Consider the following 21,066-nt stretch of genomic DNA (forward strand, 5'->3'; position numbering starts at 1 on the left):
GACTATCAGTTAGGTTTTTTTTTTTTTTTTTTTTTTGCCAAGAAGACTTTCAATTAGTATATGGTGATAAGCTTCCATACAAATTTATTAAACTAAAAATAAAATAAAATAGAAGACAGAGCAGAGCTTAATCTTGAAATTATTGCATTTTAAGATAATTTTTAAGGTACAACGGTTACGGAAAATATAAAAGTTTAAGAGAGCTGAGCAGAACAGCTTATTCTATAGCGTCGTATTCACTTTCCTGCATGTTCAAAGGACGCTAGGGCAGAATCAGCAATGGTGGTACATAAAAACCGACCCTCAAACTTCGAAGTATATTTCCATGAAACTGGCCGTTTTTTACATAGCACTACTAGTCTTTGGCTTTTCCAGATGATGGATAGCTGTACGTGATGTAAGCCCCAAGTGCTAGGATCACCAAAACGGAGACCCCAATATTAATCAGCAACTGCCGATCTTCATAATCGTCCGTCGCATGTCTCTTTACGGTCTTCATTATGGTTTCCATGCCTTTCATTTCCTTGGCTTTTTCCAGGAAGCTTTTACCACCCTCCTTCGGCTTCTCTTCCAAGGCACCACAAACCGTATCATATTTCTTTTCCTTTTCCGAAATCTTTAGAATATTGGTTTCAGACATGGTGGAATCTTTAGTCTTGCGGCTTTCCTCTTCTTTGACCAGATTCGGCAACCCATCTTTACTTTCAGCCTTTTTCTCAACAATTTCAGATGTAGAGCCTGCAGTCTTTTCTTGGGTTTGCTTTGTGGTTGTTGCAATTGGAAGAACTTTCTTTTGTGTTTCTTGTTGTTGATTTGATGGCTGCAAAGCCTCAACCTTCTTCCCATTAGTTTGTGCTTTTGGAGGAGCAATTTGAGGAACCGTTGCCGTTGGTGCTTTAGTCTGAGTTATGGCTGCTTTTTGAGGGGTTTGAGGGGGCTGTAGTTTTTCGTCTCTTTGGTTTTCAAAACCAGAGGTTAAAGCAGCTTTGGGAGGAGTAGCTTCTTTTTGGTCCTTCGTGGGCTTTTGCTCGCTGATGGCTTTCGGAGGTGTAGTTTCTTTGATGATACTTGCATCTTTTACAGGACCGACTTGAGTAATCGTCTGTTTTGGCATTGTGATGGTAAGAACATCATTTCTATAACTTCCCTGAATTTTTTCAATTATACAATTTTGTGGAACAGGGAAAGCCTGATTGAAACGACTTCGTCTGTTCCTCTCTAGCGCTCGTTCTCCCTCCACTTTAATCGTACGGGAGGAGCTAACATAGGTGACGCTTATTTGCTCCTTGGGGAAATCTGTAAAATGAAAAGAAGAAAAGAGGAATAAATCCCACCAGGAAAACTTCTTTCTCTATAAATTATTTGAATATGTAAATTAATCGTATACTTATATTGCATCTATTTTATATAAAAAATATATAGATAACACAAAAATAATTGTGTTGGCAAGTAAAATATAAAATATATTTTTTGCTTTTACCATATTTATATATAATATTTTACTAAAATTTTGAATTATATTATTTTTATATCGTGTTAAATTAATAAATCTAACATAAACAGCAAACCTGGCAAATGAATAAGTAGAATATAAGCTCCTTGCTCTTCCTTTTGTTCACATTGGGGTTGCAAATCCTCGTAAATACTAGTAGATACATTGGTTCGCGATCTCCCAGCCATGCTTCTTGTTTGGTTAGTGTTTATGAACTGATGCTTTGGGGATATTTTGAATTGATGCCTTTGTGATGGGAATGTGACTCTTCGCATATGATGTTTGCATATTTATATGGCATAGCACCGTATTTCTTAACAGCGACACTATCCTTTCTCGATCGCTTTGGTTTTGTGATATTACATGGGCTTGAATTTCCTTTGATCTTGTCTAAAGTCTTACTTCCTCTACAAATAAAGTACCAAGTTCTTTATTTGACCTAAAATTTAATACCACGAATCATGTCATACCGACGCTTTGAAACAGGTTTTCCCCTGAAAGTTATATTCAATGCAATTTTTAATAGCTGAAAGCATTTGTTTCTAAAACCTATCATTATCACAAGTGAAATCCTACGCTTAGACCAGAATCTTTTTGTATGCAACAGTAGGATATGATCATGCCTTACCATGAAATTGGATAAAAATAAAAGCAAACCGCAGCTTTAAGATTACCCAGATATATATACATGGAACTCCGAAATGAAACCAAAGTACGAAAGATACCATACATTTACAGCAACCAATTCATATATCAAAGGACATCGACGTGCGCCATCTCTTCCTCCGGTCCATCAATATCTATATCTATGTTCTGATCGTTACCCTCGTACTGCATGTCAAAGACAGCCCATATCAGAGCTCGAAACAAAAGAACAGAAACAAAGGTTCTTGATGAAAATGATTAATTGTGAAATAAGCAAGTGATGTAATCTATCCGCAATGTAGGCAACTCTCAGTGAAAATATAACTAACCTGCGAGTAACCATTTGGGATTATTGGTGGAGGCAGGGGAAGTAAAAATGGCAAGCCTGAGACCTCGACGTTCTCCTCCTCTTCAATTTCCAACACTTCATCATCATCAACTGCATGAGCAGCCATGCTTGTTGATGGCAATGAAACACCAGCATGTGCACTCTTCAACTGCAAAATTACATGGCAAAGGGTCAAAACTATTTACAAGAATAGGTCCCCCCCCCCCCCCTTTTTCTGTCATCCACACTTAAGCAGAAACATTAGCAGACACTTGCTGTGATTAAAAATATGGTGCAGTTACTTTAGTATGCTCTTTTCTGTGTGGTCTGAAATGGATTAGGCTGCAAAATAATTACTTTCAAGATATAGATGAAGTTCCCAAAGAAATCAAGGAAAATGCCAATCCTACTAGTTAGAGAGAGAAGGTAGAGCTTTTTAACAATAAAAGATATTCTCACTGATTTATCTTGGCAGAAACAGTAAAATTATTCTAGCCAAAAGCTTGTTGTCCCAAATTATCTACAACAAACAAGCTATCAAATATGACCTCACACGGTTAAATTAGACTGTCATCCTCTCTTTTGGTAGCTTTTTTCACATTCTTACCATTAATCCTTCGTCATATTCTTCATATAATAAAAGCAATATTAGATGTATAACTCTGGCATCAGTGTTAGACGGGTTTAAACTGAACAACTAAGCACTGCATTTTAACAAACACCTTTTAAAAAAATAAAAAAGGAAAAGAGAAGCTTGTGAATACTCCCTGCTGCATCCATAGATAAATAGTTGAAGAGGAAAGAGCACCTTATCTGCAGTAGATGTGCTAACTGAAACTTTCTTTCCCTTCCTCAGCTTCTCATTACTTGGCAAGTGCACAGCACTGCTGTTTCCGTTGTTCAGTGAGCCATTTTCCTTGTCTATATTTGATTGAGTTGGGTGTTCACTCCACCGAGACCGCTTTCCCAATCGGATAGTTTCCATCTTACATCCTTTCCCTGAGATTAAAACAGCAAAAAATACAATAAATCTATCAGCATAAAAAACAACTATACATAATATGCCACGTAAAATTAATTGGGAAAGTAACATAATTTTGAGAAAGCATGTAACTACTCTACGGTAAAAGATATAGTAAAACCATCAAGTTCTACTTTAGTTTCTAAAATGTCCCAGGAGTTTGATTCCAAAATCTTAGGAAACTAACCTCACAAGGAAAAATGAAGCAAGGCATCAATAAGGTTCCTTTCTATAAATCCAAATAAAATGAAAACCCCTATAAACTTGAATAAATTTTGGAAAAGAGGCAACAAGTACACAGCTGGTAAATTCGTTGTAACCAATTCCGTGTACCTGTTACAGGTTATGTCATATATTTACATGCATGTCTTCCACTTCTATATCTTCATGAAGGATATTTAAAAGGTCAGCAGTCAGCTCACAGTAATTTTCAGATAACATCCTATTTTCTCAATTAAGAATGACGCCTACAGGCTACAATCAAAAGTTACACAACTTTGATATACATGGAAATAATTAAGAGAATATAAATTGCAGGGATTAAGAAGAAATTCATTTTTTGTAGAGTCTAAATGTTCCACACAACATATATGCACAAATATTAACAAAGTACCATAAGGAATGGGCATTTCAGTGATGTCCTGATTGGGACACAGCCTTTTCTTGCTCGGAGAAGAATTTCCCCTTCTCTCATTCTGTGGATAGGACATATGAGCGCCATTGGTCTCACCATCACTTACAATGTTGATGTTGGAATTCTCTTCATCACCACTGGTTCCAGAAATATTTAAGCCAAGCTGTTCTCCCAGCTTCTGCAGACGAGCTTGAGATCTACAATTTTACATAAATATTAATTAAACAATAAAACCTACCAAACCCCAACAAGCACCTTTTTAGATTTCAGAATCAGGGAAAAAAAAAACCATATATCAGAATAAGATGATAGTATAAAGTAAAAGTTACCTTTCCAGTTCATCTTCTATCTGAGAGCAACGATTATATGCTTTGACAAACTTCTTGATTCTTGAAGTGATCCTGAATATTTAGAAGTCCATAGAAAATGGCTAAGCTAAGGATCATCCATGCACAAGGAACAGTTAAGCATAGCATGTCCCTATCAGTACAGTCTTGATTACCTTTTACATTCCTCTTTCTCTTTTTCTAATTGAGAATCAAGCTCCTCAATTTGAGAAGTAAGAGTATCTGCTTCTTGAACTTTCTCTTCCACAAAGATCTGTGGCAAAATCAAGCATCAAATTATACAACTAAAATCCATTTCAAAAGTTCCAAAGATAAAAAAGTGATTGTCTTAGAGGGATGAAGAAAGTCATTATCATATCAATAACAAAAAACAACATTTCATCCTGTGAACTACGTGGCTTAACTGTTCAACCTGACTATCTGGACCCGTCAACTGAAATAATTAATAATCAAGAAGATAACAATACTATTCTAGTTGCCTTTTCTTGGTCAAGTATACCCTTTTCTCTCTTTAATTCACATGTTTAAAAAACACATTAATGATCTAATCTCAATAACAAATACATACCTGGAGAGAAATCTGTGCAACCATGTTGATATGTTAGGCTTAATAAATTGACAAGCTATACAAAAGTTCAATTAAGCTACCCTTCAGGAGGTCATGTACCAGAAAAAACTAAAAGACATGAAACATCACAAACATTGACAAATAGAGTTCCAGCAGCAATTTTAAATTATACTTTTTCAATCTAATATGATGAGACACAGCCCAAGTGGTAAAGGGAGATGGAGGAACTTAAGGCCAATTATTTGATTAAAAAAATTATAAAGAAAATCAAACAAACAAGAGCAAAACTCGATTGCTTTGACCCTGCAATTTTCAGATTGGAAATTACAGGCCAAATCATTCTCCATAGATGAATCATGTCCTTCATGGAACAAATAATAAGACTTTCCTTCCCCAAGAACCAAGATGACTAATATGTTGGCAAGTTAGAACATAAAAGGTAAAAGCAATGAGAGGTAAAGCATTCTGCATTAACGGTCACATATGAAGGCGCATGCACATTCACATCCATACATTCACTTGAGCATGTGTCCACGTGCTTACAAGGAAGTATCCATACTCATGATTGAAGCCAATAAGCAAAAGCAGTTGGGTAGAGATTAACTGACCTCTAATTCATGCTTGTCGTCTGTAAGCATGTTAACATCCAAGCGTACTTTTTTCAACTGCAAAATATATATATATATATATAAAGACGGGGGTGTCAAAGGATTAGATGGTGTTAAAAAATACCAAAATTAAGTTTAGACCAAAATCTTCATACCTGATCCTCAAGAATACTTTTGGGAGTAGGAGATATGTTTCTCCCTTCTATAACCAGATCTTCAATCTCATTTGAAAATGTCAAATTTTCAGAAAAATCACTTTGTCCATCCACGCGTTCTTTCTTATGATTTCTGCCACTCAAACAGAGACCACAGCATTTTCAACTGAGTTACATGCAAAGAAGAAGATAACAACCATATAAAAGCAAATGAGTATACAGTTACAATAGACCAGCCATTATACATGGTGTTAAAAGTCATGTTGAACCAACTTCAGAGACCTGAATTTTAAAGTCTGGAGAAAAGTATATTTAGCCCCTTTGAGGTTTTGTAAAAAATGTACTAAACACCCCAGAAGTGCATTTTACTAAGTTAATTTTAAATGAAAAGACAAATGTATTCTTTGTTAATTATTAAATACTTATTTCTCTATTTATTTTTTTTTCTTTTCATTCTTTTTTTACCAGAGACTTTTTTAACTACAAAATAATAAGAATTCATTAGTTTTAAAATTATCTTTAACTCCTATCAAATTAAATTCTAATTACGTTATATTCTACTTCAAGTACATGGAATATTTTAAAACTTATTTTTAATTCAATTAACTATTAACTTCGAGATTAATTTATTAAATTATCCTTATTTAATACAAATTAATTGCCATTACTTAAAGTTTTTAAAGTTTTTAGTGATAAAGAAATTGATTAGAACAAAAAAATAAAATAGGAAAGAAAGGAGAAGAACAAAGGAAAATATAATTATCACCTATGAGATTTAATTGAAAATAAACTTACCTATCTCTCTAGAAAAGTAATGATAGGAATTAGGATTCCATTAAGCAAGCTAATAGTTGTTCAACTTTTACTTTAAATACTGAAAATATGCTCTTTTTTTTTCCTTTTTTATTCTTTTTTCATTTCTTTGTTTTTTTTTTAATCAATTTCTTTACCGCTAAACAGTTTTTTTAATATTGGTAATTAATTTGTCTTAAATAAAATTAAAATAATACATTCATCTCGAAGTTAATATATTATGGAATTAAAGATTAGTTTAAAATAGTTAACATGTACTTGAATTAGAACATAACTTAATTATAATGTAATTTGATAGTAATTAAAGATAATTTTAAAATTAACTAAATTCTCATTATTTTGTAGTTAAAAAAATGAACGAACAGAAAAAAATAAATGAGAAACAAATAATTAATAATCAACAAAAGGTACCTTGTAATTAAAAATTAACTTAGTAAATAACATCTTAATGGGGTTAATGTATTTTTTACCAACCTCCAGGGGTAAGAGGGCATTTTTCAAACTAAAGCGGGTAAATGTATTTTCTATCAAACGTCAAGGGCTAAGTGTATTTTACCCTAAAGTCTTTAATTACTGAAACCCAACCAACTTCCCTTCCTCAAGACAAGGAGAGAAACACTGTATAAGGCTTATACCCATCCCCCATTTTAAGATCACTTGTGTGCATATGTGAATAAAACAAGACCCTGAATCTGAATGGGCTCCAGCCAACTGGAAGGTGTAGTTTAACTATACAACTCACGTTTTCTCCTTTAAGAATATTATCTAACTCTAACCATTAAAACATGTTCAACTGGCTATAATCACCCAGTTCACTCCTTAGATGCCAGACTTAAAATTATGTAACATGGTGCTGTAAACACAAACCCTTCAGGCCAAGGAAACTCAATAAAATAGCCCATTAAAATAAATAAATAAATAAAAGTAACCAGCAGGAGTTTAGGTTAATTGAAACCCAAGGTTACCAATGGTAAGGGCTATATATATATACCAATGACCAACTTATGATTTTACATTATAAGAATCAGGTATAGCAGCCAAAAAAAAGTATCAAGAATAGGCTGCAAAGACAGAAACAAGGTCCCCTAGGCCCTATCTACAGCTACAGTTTTCTGTTAGTAATGACCACAAATCATGATCCACAAAGATACCAGTCCCAGACTCCAACCCCCCCCCCCCGACTTTTTCAATAAAATTGCCATGATAAATGAAGCAAGGTAACTAAAATTAATCCAATAAACCAACCAAAACATAATAATAGACAACTTTCTGAAAAGGCAACTCCTAAAGTGGTTTATATTATACCAAATCAGATACCATAGAGGATATATGATAAATTACCTCTTTTTGTTAATGGACCTCAAAGGACTATATCCTGCAGTTTTAAATTCCATCAGAACATATAAAACTCAACCAGAGGGGAAGAGAAGAAAGAAGGCAAAAATTGGAAAAATAAAGGAAAGAGAATCAGCTAACAAAGCACAATCAGTTATAGCTACCTTCAAATAATTTTTCAGAACTAATCACACCAACAAGGTAAGATTTATCACATTCATCTCAATTTCATTACTTGTAAGCAAAGGAATAAGAAGTAAATGTGGAGAAGACAAAGGAAAGCCCAGGAACAACATAGCAATAGAGAATAATAGGATATCAGGATAAAATCTCTGACCCCGTACTATTCGTCCATGTCTTGAATCTCTTCCTGGAGAATACCTTCGCTCTGGAGATAGCCTTTGGTCAAGCTTATCCCTCAAGTCACCATCTCGATGGTTCCTTTTACCTGGCTATGTTAATGAAAATTAGTATTGGTAACACAAACAACTTAGGATAATTAAACTGTTTATGTTAAAACAAGCACAGGGCCAAACACAAAACTAATGTTAAGCTTTCCATCAGACAGAACAATATGATAAACATAATAAAGAACATTAAGATTGCCTTCTTGCCAGTTTCAAAGGGAGAAAAAAAACAGTGTCCTCACATTTGAATAGAAAAGGGAAACCTGTATTGGAGCCTATATCATTGAGATTACTGTCGAATAATAGGACCGGAAAAAAGATAGTCAGCATAGTCCCATCGCATCTGATTGTTGAGAAATAAGAAATATATGCATGCTGAATAGAATGCTAGGACAGATTTCTCTCTGAAGCCATATATAGGACATAATAGTAATTGTCCGATACGCAATAGAAATATATCTATTCTGAACGTGTCCCAATAAATTTGCATTCTTTCTCCATGCAAGAACTCCCTTCACAATGTCATTGAAGGAGAAGAAAAGAATTATATAAACACCACATGCTCCAGCAATATAAAAACTGCAGAAGTTGTGACAAATGATAGTTGACAGTTGCACATCAAATCTGCTTCGCATCTCAATAGTTTGTAAGAACAAATTTCTGAGAAAATGTAATACAGAACCTTCATGAATGCTGCGTTGTTTCATGGATGAATAATGACAAACCAAGATATGGCTGAGAAGGAAAAATACCAAAACCAGCTCTAAGATTTACCAACCAGCACAATCCTTTCTGAAGAAAGACAATACTAACCCTGTTAGTGGATACTTAAATTAAGCTGAAACAGCCAGGTTGCTGGAAAATAAGTCTCTAGAAGATGCCTAATTATAAGTTAAAAACTGTGTCAAAAACTTTGGGATTCCACTCATGTATACACCAAGTTGATCTGACTTGAGCAGAATCAAGTATTCCTTACAAAGAATAGGCAGCCAAGCCCATGAGAATTTTAGATGGGTAAAGCAACGGACATTAAACATAAGACCACTTAATAATAAGAAAAACACAGAAGTGAAAAGAAACAGCAAAATAAAGCAATAGACAAAAAGAACACAACATCATGTAGTCCTGCTTTTCCAATATGATAGCTTCAAACCTAATATCAACAAATGTTGAAAGGAACAAGTGCAACAGTTTCAGCGCACTAGCAGGGAAACCAAACAACAAGATTTTGTTCAGTAATATATAGTAGACTCATCATTAACTTCATAGAGCTCAAATAAAATCTTCCCAGCCAATTAAAACTGTTAACCATAAGGCATTGGCACTCCCAAGCAAGCACAAAGCTTAAAATTTAGACATCTCATTGTAGATAAAGTACATGTGCAGATGAGAAATGTCTTGTCTACAAAAACATTAAACATTTTTAATTCAGCAGGAAAATATTTCAAAAGTGTGATTACAAAGTTTTCCCAACATAAACTAAAATTCGGTACAAATTTGACAACTAAAAAATATGAATTTTCCTATCACGTTCCAATCCAATGCTCTATAACAAGTTCCCAATCACGTTGTCCAGAAAATTACTTTAAAATTGAACGCTAAAAAAATAGTAAGATTTTAAAAGGAATTCACACAGGCATATTTAGCAAGAATACAAAAACTAAAATTCAAAAGCATATTAAACTATTGCCAGTAAGCACATATTAACTTGATAAATAAAATACAACTGAAATGGGGCGAAAAGATCAAATTAGGGCTGAAAAGTGAAAAAGCAAAGCTATTACCGCCGTAAGAAGCGGCAAAATGCCGGAGCTCAGCATCACCGTGGGCGAAGGAGCAACTCTGTCGCGAACAGCGTCCTCTCTGATATAAAACGCACAGCTTCGTTTTAAAAAGCTTCCTTTCCGCCATTTTGAATTTGTAAGAGATATGAAAAACGATTAAAACGGGTGTTCCAAGATTTTGAATAACCGCGAATCCTTCACATGGATGGGCGAAAATGCAAATAGAGTACAAAAAATAGGTAGAATTTTCCTTAATTATTAAAGATTATATGCAGCGTGGAATTGAAGCGAACGTCGTAATTCCTGCAAGATGCGTAATAAATTAAACAAATACTACAACAACTACTTTTCAAAATAGAGTAAAGAAATAATGAAAATATTCTTTCTTACTTTCGATAGTTTCTAGGGTTTTAACTTTTGATTAGAACGCCAAAAACACGGTTGCGAAGCTGCAAAGAAGATAAACCCTAGCAGAGAGAGCGGGAGGGAGGAGGCAGGAGCCTAGTAACTTCCTGACTTGCTGGCTGACTTCGTGGAGAAGACTTTGTAATTGGGCAGGCTTTCTTATGGGAGGACAACACAATTGATGAATCCAATATTTTTTTAGCCCGCAACTTTTGAGCCTAAGGCCCATCTCCTTAAATCCTAGTATTAGTATTGTAGGGCCCAGTCAAACATGAAAAATAATACCGGTCAAATTTTGAAATTTTTTTTATTGTTTTAATTCCAATTTTTAATTTTAATGAATTTGATTTATATACTTTTATAGCAAAGAATGAGGTATTAAATTTCAATAATTAAATTTTAGTAACTTTTTTATGATGTAACGTGTTAATTTGATTTTTTTTTACTATCAAATTTCTATAATTAAATTTGAGTGATTTTTTTTAGGGGGGTGGGTGGGACACAAGTGCTTTTGTTTGAGAACCATGGATTTAATACTTTTTGTTCATTATGCTCACTTCATGTGGAACTTCAATCTACTTTTGCTCACTTCATGCTGTAAACTGTGAAGTATTTTGTTGATGCTTTGGATATGTGTTTGGCGAAATGAATGGCTTTAATCTTGCCTCCTTGATCTGCAAATTCAATTTGGTGCAACTTTCCCCATAGAGCAGCCAAGGGCTTAGCCGTTGTTGTTGGTCGTCTAAGGGTTTTTGATTGAAGGAGGCAAATGAAGAAAGATGATAACTAAAAATTTTGATTGAAGCGAGTATCATGTATGTGAAGACAGATGATAACAATAACTTTGACACATCAAGGAAAAATTCGATGCTGATTACCATGTACCTATATCCCGTATATGTTACAATCTTGTGAAATAAGTGAAGTTTGTTGGAAAGTCAATAATGTTGATTTTATTCTTAATGCCATGTGGCTGACATCTGACTGTGTGGAAAATTTCTCGGGGATTTGATATTTGGTATTTGCACACTGACAATCAGCCATTGTTGCGGATCAATCGCCAGGTCGTGATTTTTGTGGAGGGCATTCCTTTTTTTTTTAATGTCTCTTCATCTTTGTTTCCTTCGAGTCTGGGCTTTAACATTTTAAATAAATAACCCTGTGGACCGCCGAGGACCTGAATTTTTTGGATCCAGTCATTTCGCTCCAAGTGGCTTCAACGTCTCCTGGCACATGCTTAGTATTGGACTTTCAGCTAAAGTGGCTGTCATTTTATTTTTCCTAGGAAAAATTCCATTCTTCTAACATTTAAAAGTGTTACTACGATATTTGTTTAATACAAATGTATCACTAAAAGATTTATTTTTATTATATTATTAATGTATACATTTTATATATTATTAATGAATAAAATGATATCATTGTATTAATAAAATAAATCAAATAATATTATTTTATTAATAAATAATTTTTTTATAAATATATTTATTTTAAAAATTAATATTTATTAATTAATAAAATAATATTATTTAATTTATTAATAATATATAAAATTTATACACTAAAAATAAAATCGTTACTTAAACCATGGAAAGGGTCCCAAGTCCCAACCAATCCTTAGTCAATTGTCAACTTCATCAAGCCATCGGAAAGGGTGATGTGACTCATTCTCATCAACGAAAAGGATTGAACTTCTTTGTCTTTGGAGCCTAACCCATGTTTTTCTTGCTGCTTTCCGCTTCCTCATTATGGCCAAATAACTAACTTGAAGCGTCAAATGTATGTTCCATATATACGCCGTTGATTAAGTTACTAAACAACAGGTAAAAATGCCAAGGTAACAAAACTTTTGTGAGGGAACAAGACCAGAGTACTTACCTTACCTCAAGTCATTTCTTCTTCCATCAATATTGAAAATGAGGCTTTTTAATTTACTCTCCAAGACCCAATCTTCTTCTCATCTGCTAAACCTCATTTTGGTATCATCTTCTGTTTGTGTCACCTATCTTCTTGCATCCGTGTTGTTAGTGCACAATACAAAGCCGCCTCTTCTGGTATATTCCTCTTCCCAAGATGCTTATGCACCAACTACTGTGGAGCATATTATTTTCGGGATAGCTTCAAATCAAAACTCATGGCCGAAGCGAAAGGATTATGTTAAGCTATGGTGGAAGCCTCGTCAAATGCGTGGATGTGTGTTTCTTGAAACCATGCCCCCTAATGCGACTTCAAGGGATGATAATAATACTTTGCCTCCTGTTTGTGTCTCGAAGGATACTTCAAGGTTTCATTACACTTACAGAGGTGGTCTTCGATCAGCAATTCGCGTGGCATGCGTGGTTTAAGAGACCGTTTCCCTTAATCATTCTAATGTACGATGGTATGTTTTGTTGCGCCTAAAGCAATAATCACAACAATACAGAAGCAATAGACAACAATCAATAATCAAATGCGCAAGAAAAATAAAGCACACCAAGATTTACGTGAAAAACCCTCCAGTGTAGAGGGAAAAACCACGGGCCACCAGAAAAATCTTTACTATCAAATAATAGTTATACAAAGTTCTTCTCTAGCTAAAACTAGAGCTAATCAACAACTAGAGAAACAATTGGAGAAATCTCACCAAATAAGTGACTCAACAAATACACCCTGGATTTGTTCCTAGAGAGCTTCAAACCCGATCTTCACCGTTCAGAATGTATAACTCTGAATCATAAACCTCCTGACAAGGTTCCAACTCAATCGGACCACGGATCGACTTCCGTTTAACCAACTCTCCCTTCTCCTTTTTCTCTCTCTGCTTTTCCTGGCTTTTCTTCTTTCTCTGCTTGGTTGTCGACACACACACATAAAACAACCCCACCTCTTTTTTATTAAGTAGCTAGGGCTCTGTGTAAAATAAAAGATCAAGGCCCATGGCCTTTACTTGGTCCAAAACCACTTACATGGGACTGGACCCCATTTTCCTAACAATCTCCCCCTCCAGCCCCATTAGAAGGAGATTCATCACCATAGCAATTTCATTTGGAACTTACCTTGGCCAGGGAACTCATTCCGGCCAAGTTACTGCAAAGCTCAAGCTTTTCCCTGGGAAGTATCTTAGTCAACATATCTGCCACATTTTTATCAGTATGGACTTTCTTCAATAGCATCTGCTGTTCTTCAATCACTGAACGTAACCAATGATATCTAACATCAATGTGCTTTGTTCTAGCATGGTACATGGTATTCTTACTCAAATCTAAAGCACTCTGGCTATCACAAAATATCACATACTCTTTCTGATTCAACCCTAATTCAACCCTAATTCAAGAAGAAAACGTTTCATCCAAAGTATTTCTTTACATGCTTCAGTTGCTGCAATATACTCAGCCTCTGTAGTTGACAAAGCAACACACTTCTGCAACTTAGACTGCCAAGATACAGCTCCTCCTGCAAAAGTGAACAAATACCCTAAAGTAGATTTCTTACCATCAAGATCGTCTGCCATGTCAGCATCAGTAAACCCTTCTAGAACTGGTTGTGAAACTCCATAAGTCAAGCACATTTTTGAGGTACCCCTCAAATATCTAAAAATCCATTTCACTGCTTCCCAGTGAACCTTTCCTGGATTAGAAAGAAATCTGCTCACTACACCAACTGCATGAGCAATGTCAGGCCTTGTACAAAACATAAGATACATTAAAGAACCGACTGCAGAAGAATAAGGAATACTAGACATAGCTAGTTGCTCTTTCTTAGACACTGGACAAGATTTCTTACTTAGGTGAAAATGGTTGGCAAGTGAACTACTAACTGATTTAGCATGTTGCATGTTGAATCTACCAAGCACTCGTTCAACATACTTTTCCTGTGACAACCACAGCTTTCCAGCTCTCCTATCCCGGATAATGTCCATACCAAGAATCTGCTTTGCTGGACCTAAATCTTTCATATCAAAAGACTTAGACAATTGTTCTTTCAACCTGCAAACCATACTAGCATCTTGTCCTACAATCAACATATCATCAACATATAATAATAGGATAATGAAGTTACCATTAGGGAATTGTTTAATATACACACAAGAATCCGTTGCTGTTCTTTTATAGCTATGACTCACCATAAAAGAATCAAACTTTTTGTACCACTGTCGCGGAGCTTATTTCAAGCCATACAAGCTTTTCTTCAATTTGCAAACTAAGTGCTCTTTCCCTTTCACTTCAAAACCCTCAGGCTGATTCATATAAATATCCTCCTGTAAATCACCATGCAAAAATGCAGTTTTAACATCAAATTGCTCAAGCTCAAGATTCAAACTAGCTGCCAATCCCAGTACCACTCGAATAGAACTCATTTTTACAACTGGAGCAAAAATCTCATCAAAATCGATGCCTGGTTTCTGAGAAAAACCTTTTACTACCAATCGAGCTTTGTACCTCACTAGTTTGTCACCATCCTTTTTCAACTTGAACACCCATTTATTCTTTAATGGCCTCTTCCCTGTTGGAAGTTTAACAAGATCATAAGTACCATTCTTTCGCAATGACTCCATCTCTTATTTCATTGCTTTTAACCAGTGCTCTCTATCCGGAGTAGCCTGCACATCTTGAAAGCTTTCTGGCTCCCCTTCACTGGTAACTAAAATAAAATTTAAACTTGGATACCTGATAGATGGCCTGCGCTCTCTAGTAGATCTCTTAGGCTGAGACTCTACATCACTTGATGCCGAAGGTAGCTCCCCCTGCTCAACACTCTCAGGTAGAGAGGATTGCTCCCCCTGCTCAAAACTAATAGCATCTGGCTCATCACCAACTGTAGCTGGCTCATCCATATCCCCAAGTTCTGTTTCTGGCTCATTTTCACCATCTGTGGCTCTTTCCTGTGAAATCCCTGTCGGTGTTGAAACATCACACTCAACAGTAACTCGTGTAGTCTTCTCATTTTTCTCAAGGTCTGCTATGGTTTCTTTTTCATGAAAGACCACATCTCTGCTTCTGACTGTCTTTCTCTTTACTGGATCCCATACCCTGTAGCCAAATTCCTCATCACCATATCCTACAAACACACACTGTGTAGCTTTACTATCAAGCTTTGACCTCTGCTCTTTTGGTACATGCATGAATGCTTTACACCCAAAAACTTTCAAGTGAGAGTATGAAGCATCTTTCCCTGTCCACACTCTTTCTGGAATGTCAAAGCCCAAAGGAACTGATGGTGACCTGTTAAGTAAATAACAAGCTGTGTTGACTGCTTCACCTCAGAATGGCTTTGGTAATTTTACCATCCTCAACATACATCTGACTTTTTTCACAATGGTACGATTCATTCTTTCAGCTATACCATTATGCTGCGGTGTTCCAGGTTCTGTCCTCTCATGCCTGATCCCATACTTTGAACAATACTCTTCAAAGCCTTTAGATGTGTATTCCCCACCATTATCAGTTCGAATACACTTCAAGGATAACCCTGTCATCCTTTCAACCATGGCATGAAATTTTTGAAAATACTGCAGTACCTGACTTTTATATTTCAATATATACACCCAAGTCTTACGTGAAGCATCATCAATAAAAGTAACAAAATATCTGCTACCACCTAATGACTCAACCTCAATGGGACCACATATGTCAGAATAAATTAATTCCAATCTATTTTCTTTTCTCTGAGAACTTTTACGAAAAGAAACTCTATGATGCTTACCAAACAAACAATAATCACATGAATCGAGATACATACCTTTGGTCAAGGGAATGAGAGAGTGCCTTGCCAAAACTTGTAACCCTTTTTCACTCATGTGTGTCAGCCTCCTGTGCCACAAGTTTGCTGAAGCATCATTTTCAACGGTATTTACCTGGTTACTGTTCAATTGCATCCATGTCTTATACATTGTGCAGCATAGTTTTCCCCTTGCAACTACCATAGATCCTTTGAGAAGCTTCCACTGTCCATTCTTTTGTCGGCTTTCATATCCCTCCTTATCAAGGACATTAATAGCAAGCAAGTTCATTCTCATATCTGGAATGTGTCTGACATCTCTCAAAGTTAACATACAGCCTGTACTAGTTTGTACAACAATATCACCAATCCCAACAATCTGCGACACACTCTTGTTTCCCATCTTGGTACAACCAAAGTCTCATGCTTTGTAAGTTGTAAACAACTCTCTCTTAGGAACACAATGATATGCCGCTCATGTGTCAACTATCCACTCAATGCCGGGATCACTAACATGATTACAATCACCATGTGTACAAATCAAAGTAACTAAATCACTATCTGAATTCACTGCTGTAACATTGCTATTATCTGAACTCTTGCTTTTCTCATCTTTTCGCTCTTGCTTCAAGATTTTACAGTTTCGTTTTATATGACCCGCCTTACCACAATGGAAACACTTCACTTTACCTCTAGAATTAGATCTATGTTTAGACTTACACGTTGCAATCTTTTTAACAAGCATAACTTTATTCATACCTGTTTTTCTCTCATACAATGCTGCCAATTTTTCCCAAACAATGTGAGCATCTGACTCCTGCGCTACATGATGGAACACGCTAATATCAACCCATTTTCTGATTGTAGCCAGCGTCTTTCTACCTAGCTTCTTTCAGCTTTCATCTTTCATATCTGCTGGTTTAGCTGAATCACCCAATACTGGCTCATACAAATCTTTACAGTATAGATGATCCTCCATCATAGGCTTCCAAATTGAATAATTCGATGCTGTCAATTTTATCATGGAACATGTATCACCTTCCATGATCTCAAACAGAATTTACTTCTATCCTGGGATGCTTCTGTATCGATGTTTCAAAATAACCCTCGCTCTGATACCACTTGTTGCGCCTGAAGCAATAATCACAACAATACAGAAGCAATAGACAACAATCAATAATCAAATGCACAGGAAAAATAAAGCACACCAAGATTTACGTGGAAAACCCTCCAGTGTAGAGGGAAAAACCACGGGCCACCAGAAAAATCTTCACTATCAAATAATAGTTATACAAAGTTCTTCTCTAGCTAAAATTAGAGCTAATCAACAACTAGAGAAACAATTGGAGAAATCTCACCAAATAAGTGACTCAACAAATACACCCTGGATTTGTTCCTAGAGAGCTTCAAACCCGATCTTCACCGTTCAGAATGTATAACTCTGAATCATAAACCTCCTGACAAGGTTCCAACTCAATCGGACCACGGATCGACTTCCGTTTAACCAACTCTCCCTTCTCCTTTTTCTCTCTCTGCTTTTCCTGGCTTTTCTTCTTTCTCTGCTTGGTTGTCGACACACACACATAAAACAACCCCACCTCTTTTTTATTAAGTAGCTAGGGCTCTGTGTAAAATAAAAGATCAAGGCCCATGACCTTTACTTGGTCCAAAACCACTTACATGGGACTGAACCCCATTTTCCTAACATGTTTTTGGGGATGATGACACCCTTTTCTTTCCAGAGAATTTGGCGAAGACACTTTCCAAATATGACCATCAGCTCTGGTACTACATCGGGGCTGGCTCGGAGATTTATGAACAGAACAGGCTTTTCGGCTTTGGAATGGCATTTGGTGGAGCTGGTTTTGCTATAAGTTATCCTTTGGCTAAAGTTCTGACAAAAGTTTTTGATTCCTGTCTAGAACGATACCCTCATCTCTATGGAAGTGACTCCAGGGTCTACTCTTGCTTGACAGAGCTTGGTGTAGGATTGACACGCGAGCCTGGCTTTCATCAGGTATCAGTTGAGTTTTGGTGTCTGCAAAATTATATTCATCATATTAGCAGTAATAATTAGCATGAGACTTTGCGCAAAATTATTATGTTTATGAATTTTTTTTGGTTGTGTTGAATTCTAACCAGTTTGACGTCCGCGGCAACACATTTGGTTTGTTGGCTGCCCATCCATTGACACCCTTGGTATCACTCCACCACTTAGATAAGATGGACCCAATCTTCCCTAACATGACAACCATTAAGGCCATGGAACATTTACTCCATGCTGCGAATGTTGATTCTGAGAGAATTTTGCAACAAACAGTATGCTATGATCATTGGTTTTCATGGACTATTTCGATTTCATGGGGGTATGTTGTTCAAGTATATAGCAAGCACACATATTTACCTGATATTCTCCCTGTGCAAGAAACATTCAAGCAGTGGAAAAAGGGAAATGTTTTAGCAGGAGTGTACACTATCAACACGAGAATTTCACCCAGATCCTTGCCAGAGACCAACAAGTTTCTTTCTGGACAGTATATCTCTTAGTCAGAATGGAATTAATAGTGTTTACAAGAAATCTTATGAAAATTGCACAATTTACATGGGTTCACCAAGGAAACTTGAAGAAATCAGAGTGTCCACTAAGAAGCTAAACCTCAATTATAAGCAGGTACTACTTTAATTTTAGTTAATGCATGTTGTTATAATTACAATGGAGGCTTATGCTATCTTTTGTTGTATTAAGATGCAGGCACCGAGAAGACATTGTTGCGACGTGTTACCTTCTACGTCCAGCGCCAAACGTTTGGACATTGCAATAAGGGAATGCAGGGTAGATGAACTAATTCACATGCATGCATAGATGTTTAACTTCAAATATCTTGCATATCAGGATAATATATTTCCCAAATATTAATAGAATAATAACAGGTTCTGCAAGTCATGAGGACAGAGCCCCTTAGATCCTGGAATTAGATTCAGTTTCCCTCTGTGCTAGCCTGCCTGGAAAGTTGAAGGTGTCCTTAATCTGGTTATGTTTCACTTTTCAGCTTTCAAGGTTTTTTACTAAATCACCAAAGGCAAGCAAAGGAAATCCACATTTTGAGGGATTTGACAGAAAGAGGGGTGGAAAGTTTCTTGGGAAAGAAATTTAGCTGTGGTCTAAATGAAGCTTCAAACATACAACATCACAAAGTTTGACAATACTCAATTTCGTAGTAGCATGTAAGGAACTTGTGAATTACTCAAAGGAAATTTTTTAAACTTTGCATTCTGTGCTTTGAGAGACAAATTTTAAGTTTTCTACAGCTGCTCACTTGCTTCGGACATCTTTCTCCATAAACTAAAAAGCGCTGTTGAGACTTGGGATTTGCCAATCCCCTGACCATGAGCAACTTCTCGTGCTCAGGAAATTGAAAAGGTAAGCAGAATCTTGGACTACAGGCGCAAAATGTGGATATCTTTTTTTTTTTTTTGCGTGTCTTAAAATGTGAATATCTAATATAGTAAACCCATGCAAAGCTTGAGCTTGAGGTCAGGACTTTCATCTGGAGCCTTGTGTCGTATATTGTTTCCAAACACGAGTGTTAGCCTTCGGGCTTTAGAGAAGGCATGAATTTCATAAGTTTCCAGACGGATTTTTCTGAGACAAATCAAGCATTTAAAAAATATATATTGAAGATGAAAATTCAAACTAAAATTTTTTATTAAAAAATATTAAATTAAATAGTTATTCTTGTACTTTTTTCTCATTTTTATCCTTGTTTAGATTGAGTTCAACCCATTAAGATTCTGCCTTTAGCTTGAGCCGATTTGAGCCCACCCTTAATTCTTTGAGTTGGTTCAAGCCTTTCTCAAGTAGTTATGGGCTTGAGAGTACAAATGAGCCTACTGCTTACGCTGTGCGAGGCTTCTATCTTTCCTGAGCTTATAGCCCAAAATATTGTCCAAAAAAACAAAAGCAAGTGTTTCTTTTATTTGGTACAAAAAAGGTGCTAATGTCTGGCAACAGTATGAGAAATGTCATAATATGCTCGCAAAGAAAATTCTAATGAGGCATATCGATAGCAGCTATTGGAGCTATTGGAGCTATTTTCTTCTCATGGTAATGCTTGGTACATGGCTCAATGCCTTAAAGTGAGCCTTTTCAGCCCTTTACACCATTGTGTAGCAGTATTTTGGGATAAAAGTTTGATTTTAACAATGAAAAATCACAATCAAATACCCATTGAACTTGAATTTTAAGTCTTAGACTTCATCTAGACACCCGATTAGATAATTAAAATAACATAATATGAAAAATAAAAAATTTTTATTTATGATTTTATGTAATCTAATTTTCCAACATGTGCTATTTAATTTATCAATCTCATAATAAAATAATTAAAAGTATTAAGTCTATGAAATATGATCAGTCAATCAACATTTAAAATGGACAAAATTTTTAGTAATAAATAAAGGGACAAATTCCAAAATTACAAATAATAAATTACATATATACTCTAATCAATTAGTTAATTTAATTGCGGTATACATGTAGGTTCAATATTTATAATTTTTAAATTTATTTTTTTATTAATTAATTAATTAAATTAAATAATTAATTTAATAAGAGTATACATATCGTTCACTTTATGCAGTTTTGGAATTCGTCATAAATAGTTTAAGTCAAGATCATCCTTCATTTTATATGGTAAGAGTCGGACACCAAAATGAAGATTTTGATAGATTCAAACCCTAATGCCCGTAAAGACATGTTCAAGGTTGTTGAGCATGATATTCGTTTTCATTTGGGGTCTGTCAAATCAACTCGGCAGTCTTATTTTT

The 21,066-nt window shown here is 35.5% G+C and overlaps 2 protein-coding genes and 1 pseudogene across 10 annotated transcripts; 1 reads left to right on the forward strand and 2 right to left on the reverse strand.

The window, feature by feature from the left end:
* Nucleotides 1-123: 123 nt before the first annotated feature.
* LOC111294134 (uncharacterized) lies at nt 124-2,323 on the reverse strand. The gene is made up of 3 exons (XM_022887321.2): nt 2,223-2,323; nt 1,569-1,986; nt 124-1,296 (listed from the first exon to the last, which is right to left on the reverse strand). Exons 2-3 carry the CDS (start codon nt 1,765-1,767, stop codon nt 356-358), a joined length of 1,140 nt encoding a protein of 379 aa, XP_022743056.2. The 5' UTR covers nt 1,768-1,986; nt 2,223-2,323; the 3' UTR covers nt 124-355.
* LOC111294075 (Zinc finger C-x8-C-x5-C-x3-H type family protein) lies at nt 2,139-10,671 on the reverse strand. Of its 9 annotated transcripts, none has more exons than XM_089745308.1 (14): nt 10,528-10,671; nt 10,138-10,440; nt 9,036-9,145; nt 8,596-8,932; nt 8,284-8,394; nt 7,953-7,986; nt 5,799-5,931; nt 5,644-5,700; nt 4,623-4,720; nt 4,450-4,521; nt 4,100-4,317; nt 3,274-3,464; nt 2,467-2,634; nt 2,139-2,323 (listed from the first exon to the last, which is right to left on the reverse strand). In XM_089745308.1, the coding sequence occupies exons 4-14, from the start codon at nt 8,681-8,683 to the stop codon at nt 2,246-2,248; spliced, it is 1,248 nt and encodes a 415-aa protein (XP_089601434.1). In that variant the 5' UTR covers nt 8,684-8,932; nt 9,036-9,145; nt 10,138-10,440; nt 10,528-10,671; the 3' UTR covers nt 2,139-2,245. The 9 variants fall into 9 exon arrangements, with proteins under 9 accessions (XP_089601434.1, XP_089601433.1, XP_089601435.1 ...); XM_089745307.1 differs by having other exon boundaries at nt 5,799-5,949; XM_089745309.1 differs by lacking the exon at nt 8,596-8,932 and having other exon boundaries at nt 5,799-5,949.
* A 1,630-nt stretch (nt 10,672-12,301) lies between these two features.
* On the forward strand, nt 12,302-19,584 carry LOC111298325 (uncharacterized; annotated as a pseudogene).
* The last annotated feature ends 1,482 nt before the right edge of the window (nt 19,585-21,066 follow it).

The sequence above is a fragment of the Durio zibethinus genome, chromosome 16, assembly GCF_047325235.1.
Source record: "Durio zibethinus cultivar Kanyao isolate XHJ-2024 chromosome 16, ASM4732523v1, whole genome shotgun sequence".
Classification (NCBI taxonomy): domain Eukaryota; kingdom Viridiplantae; phylum Streptophyta; class Magnoliopsida; order Malvales; family Malvaceae; genus Durio; species Durio zibethinus.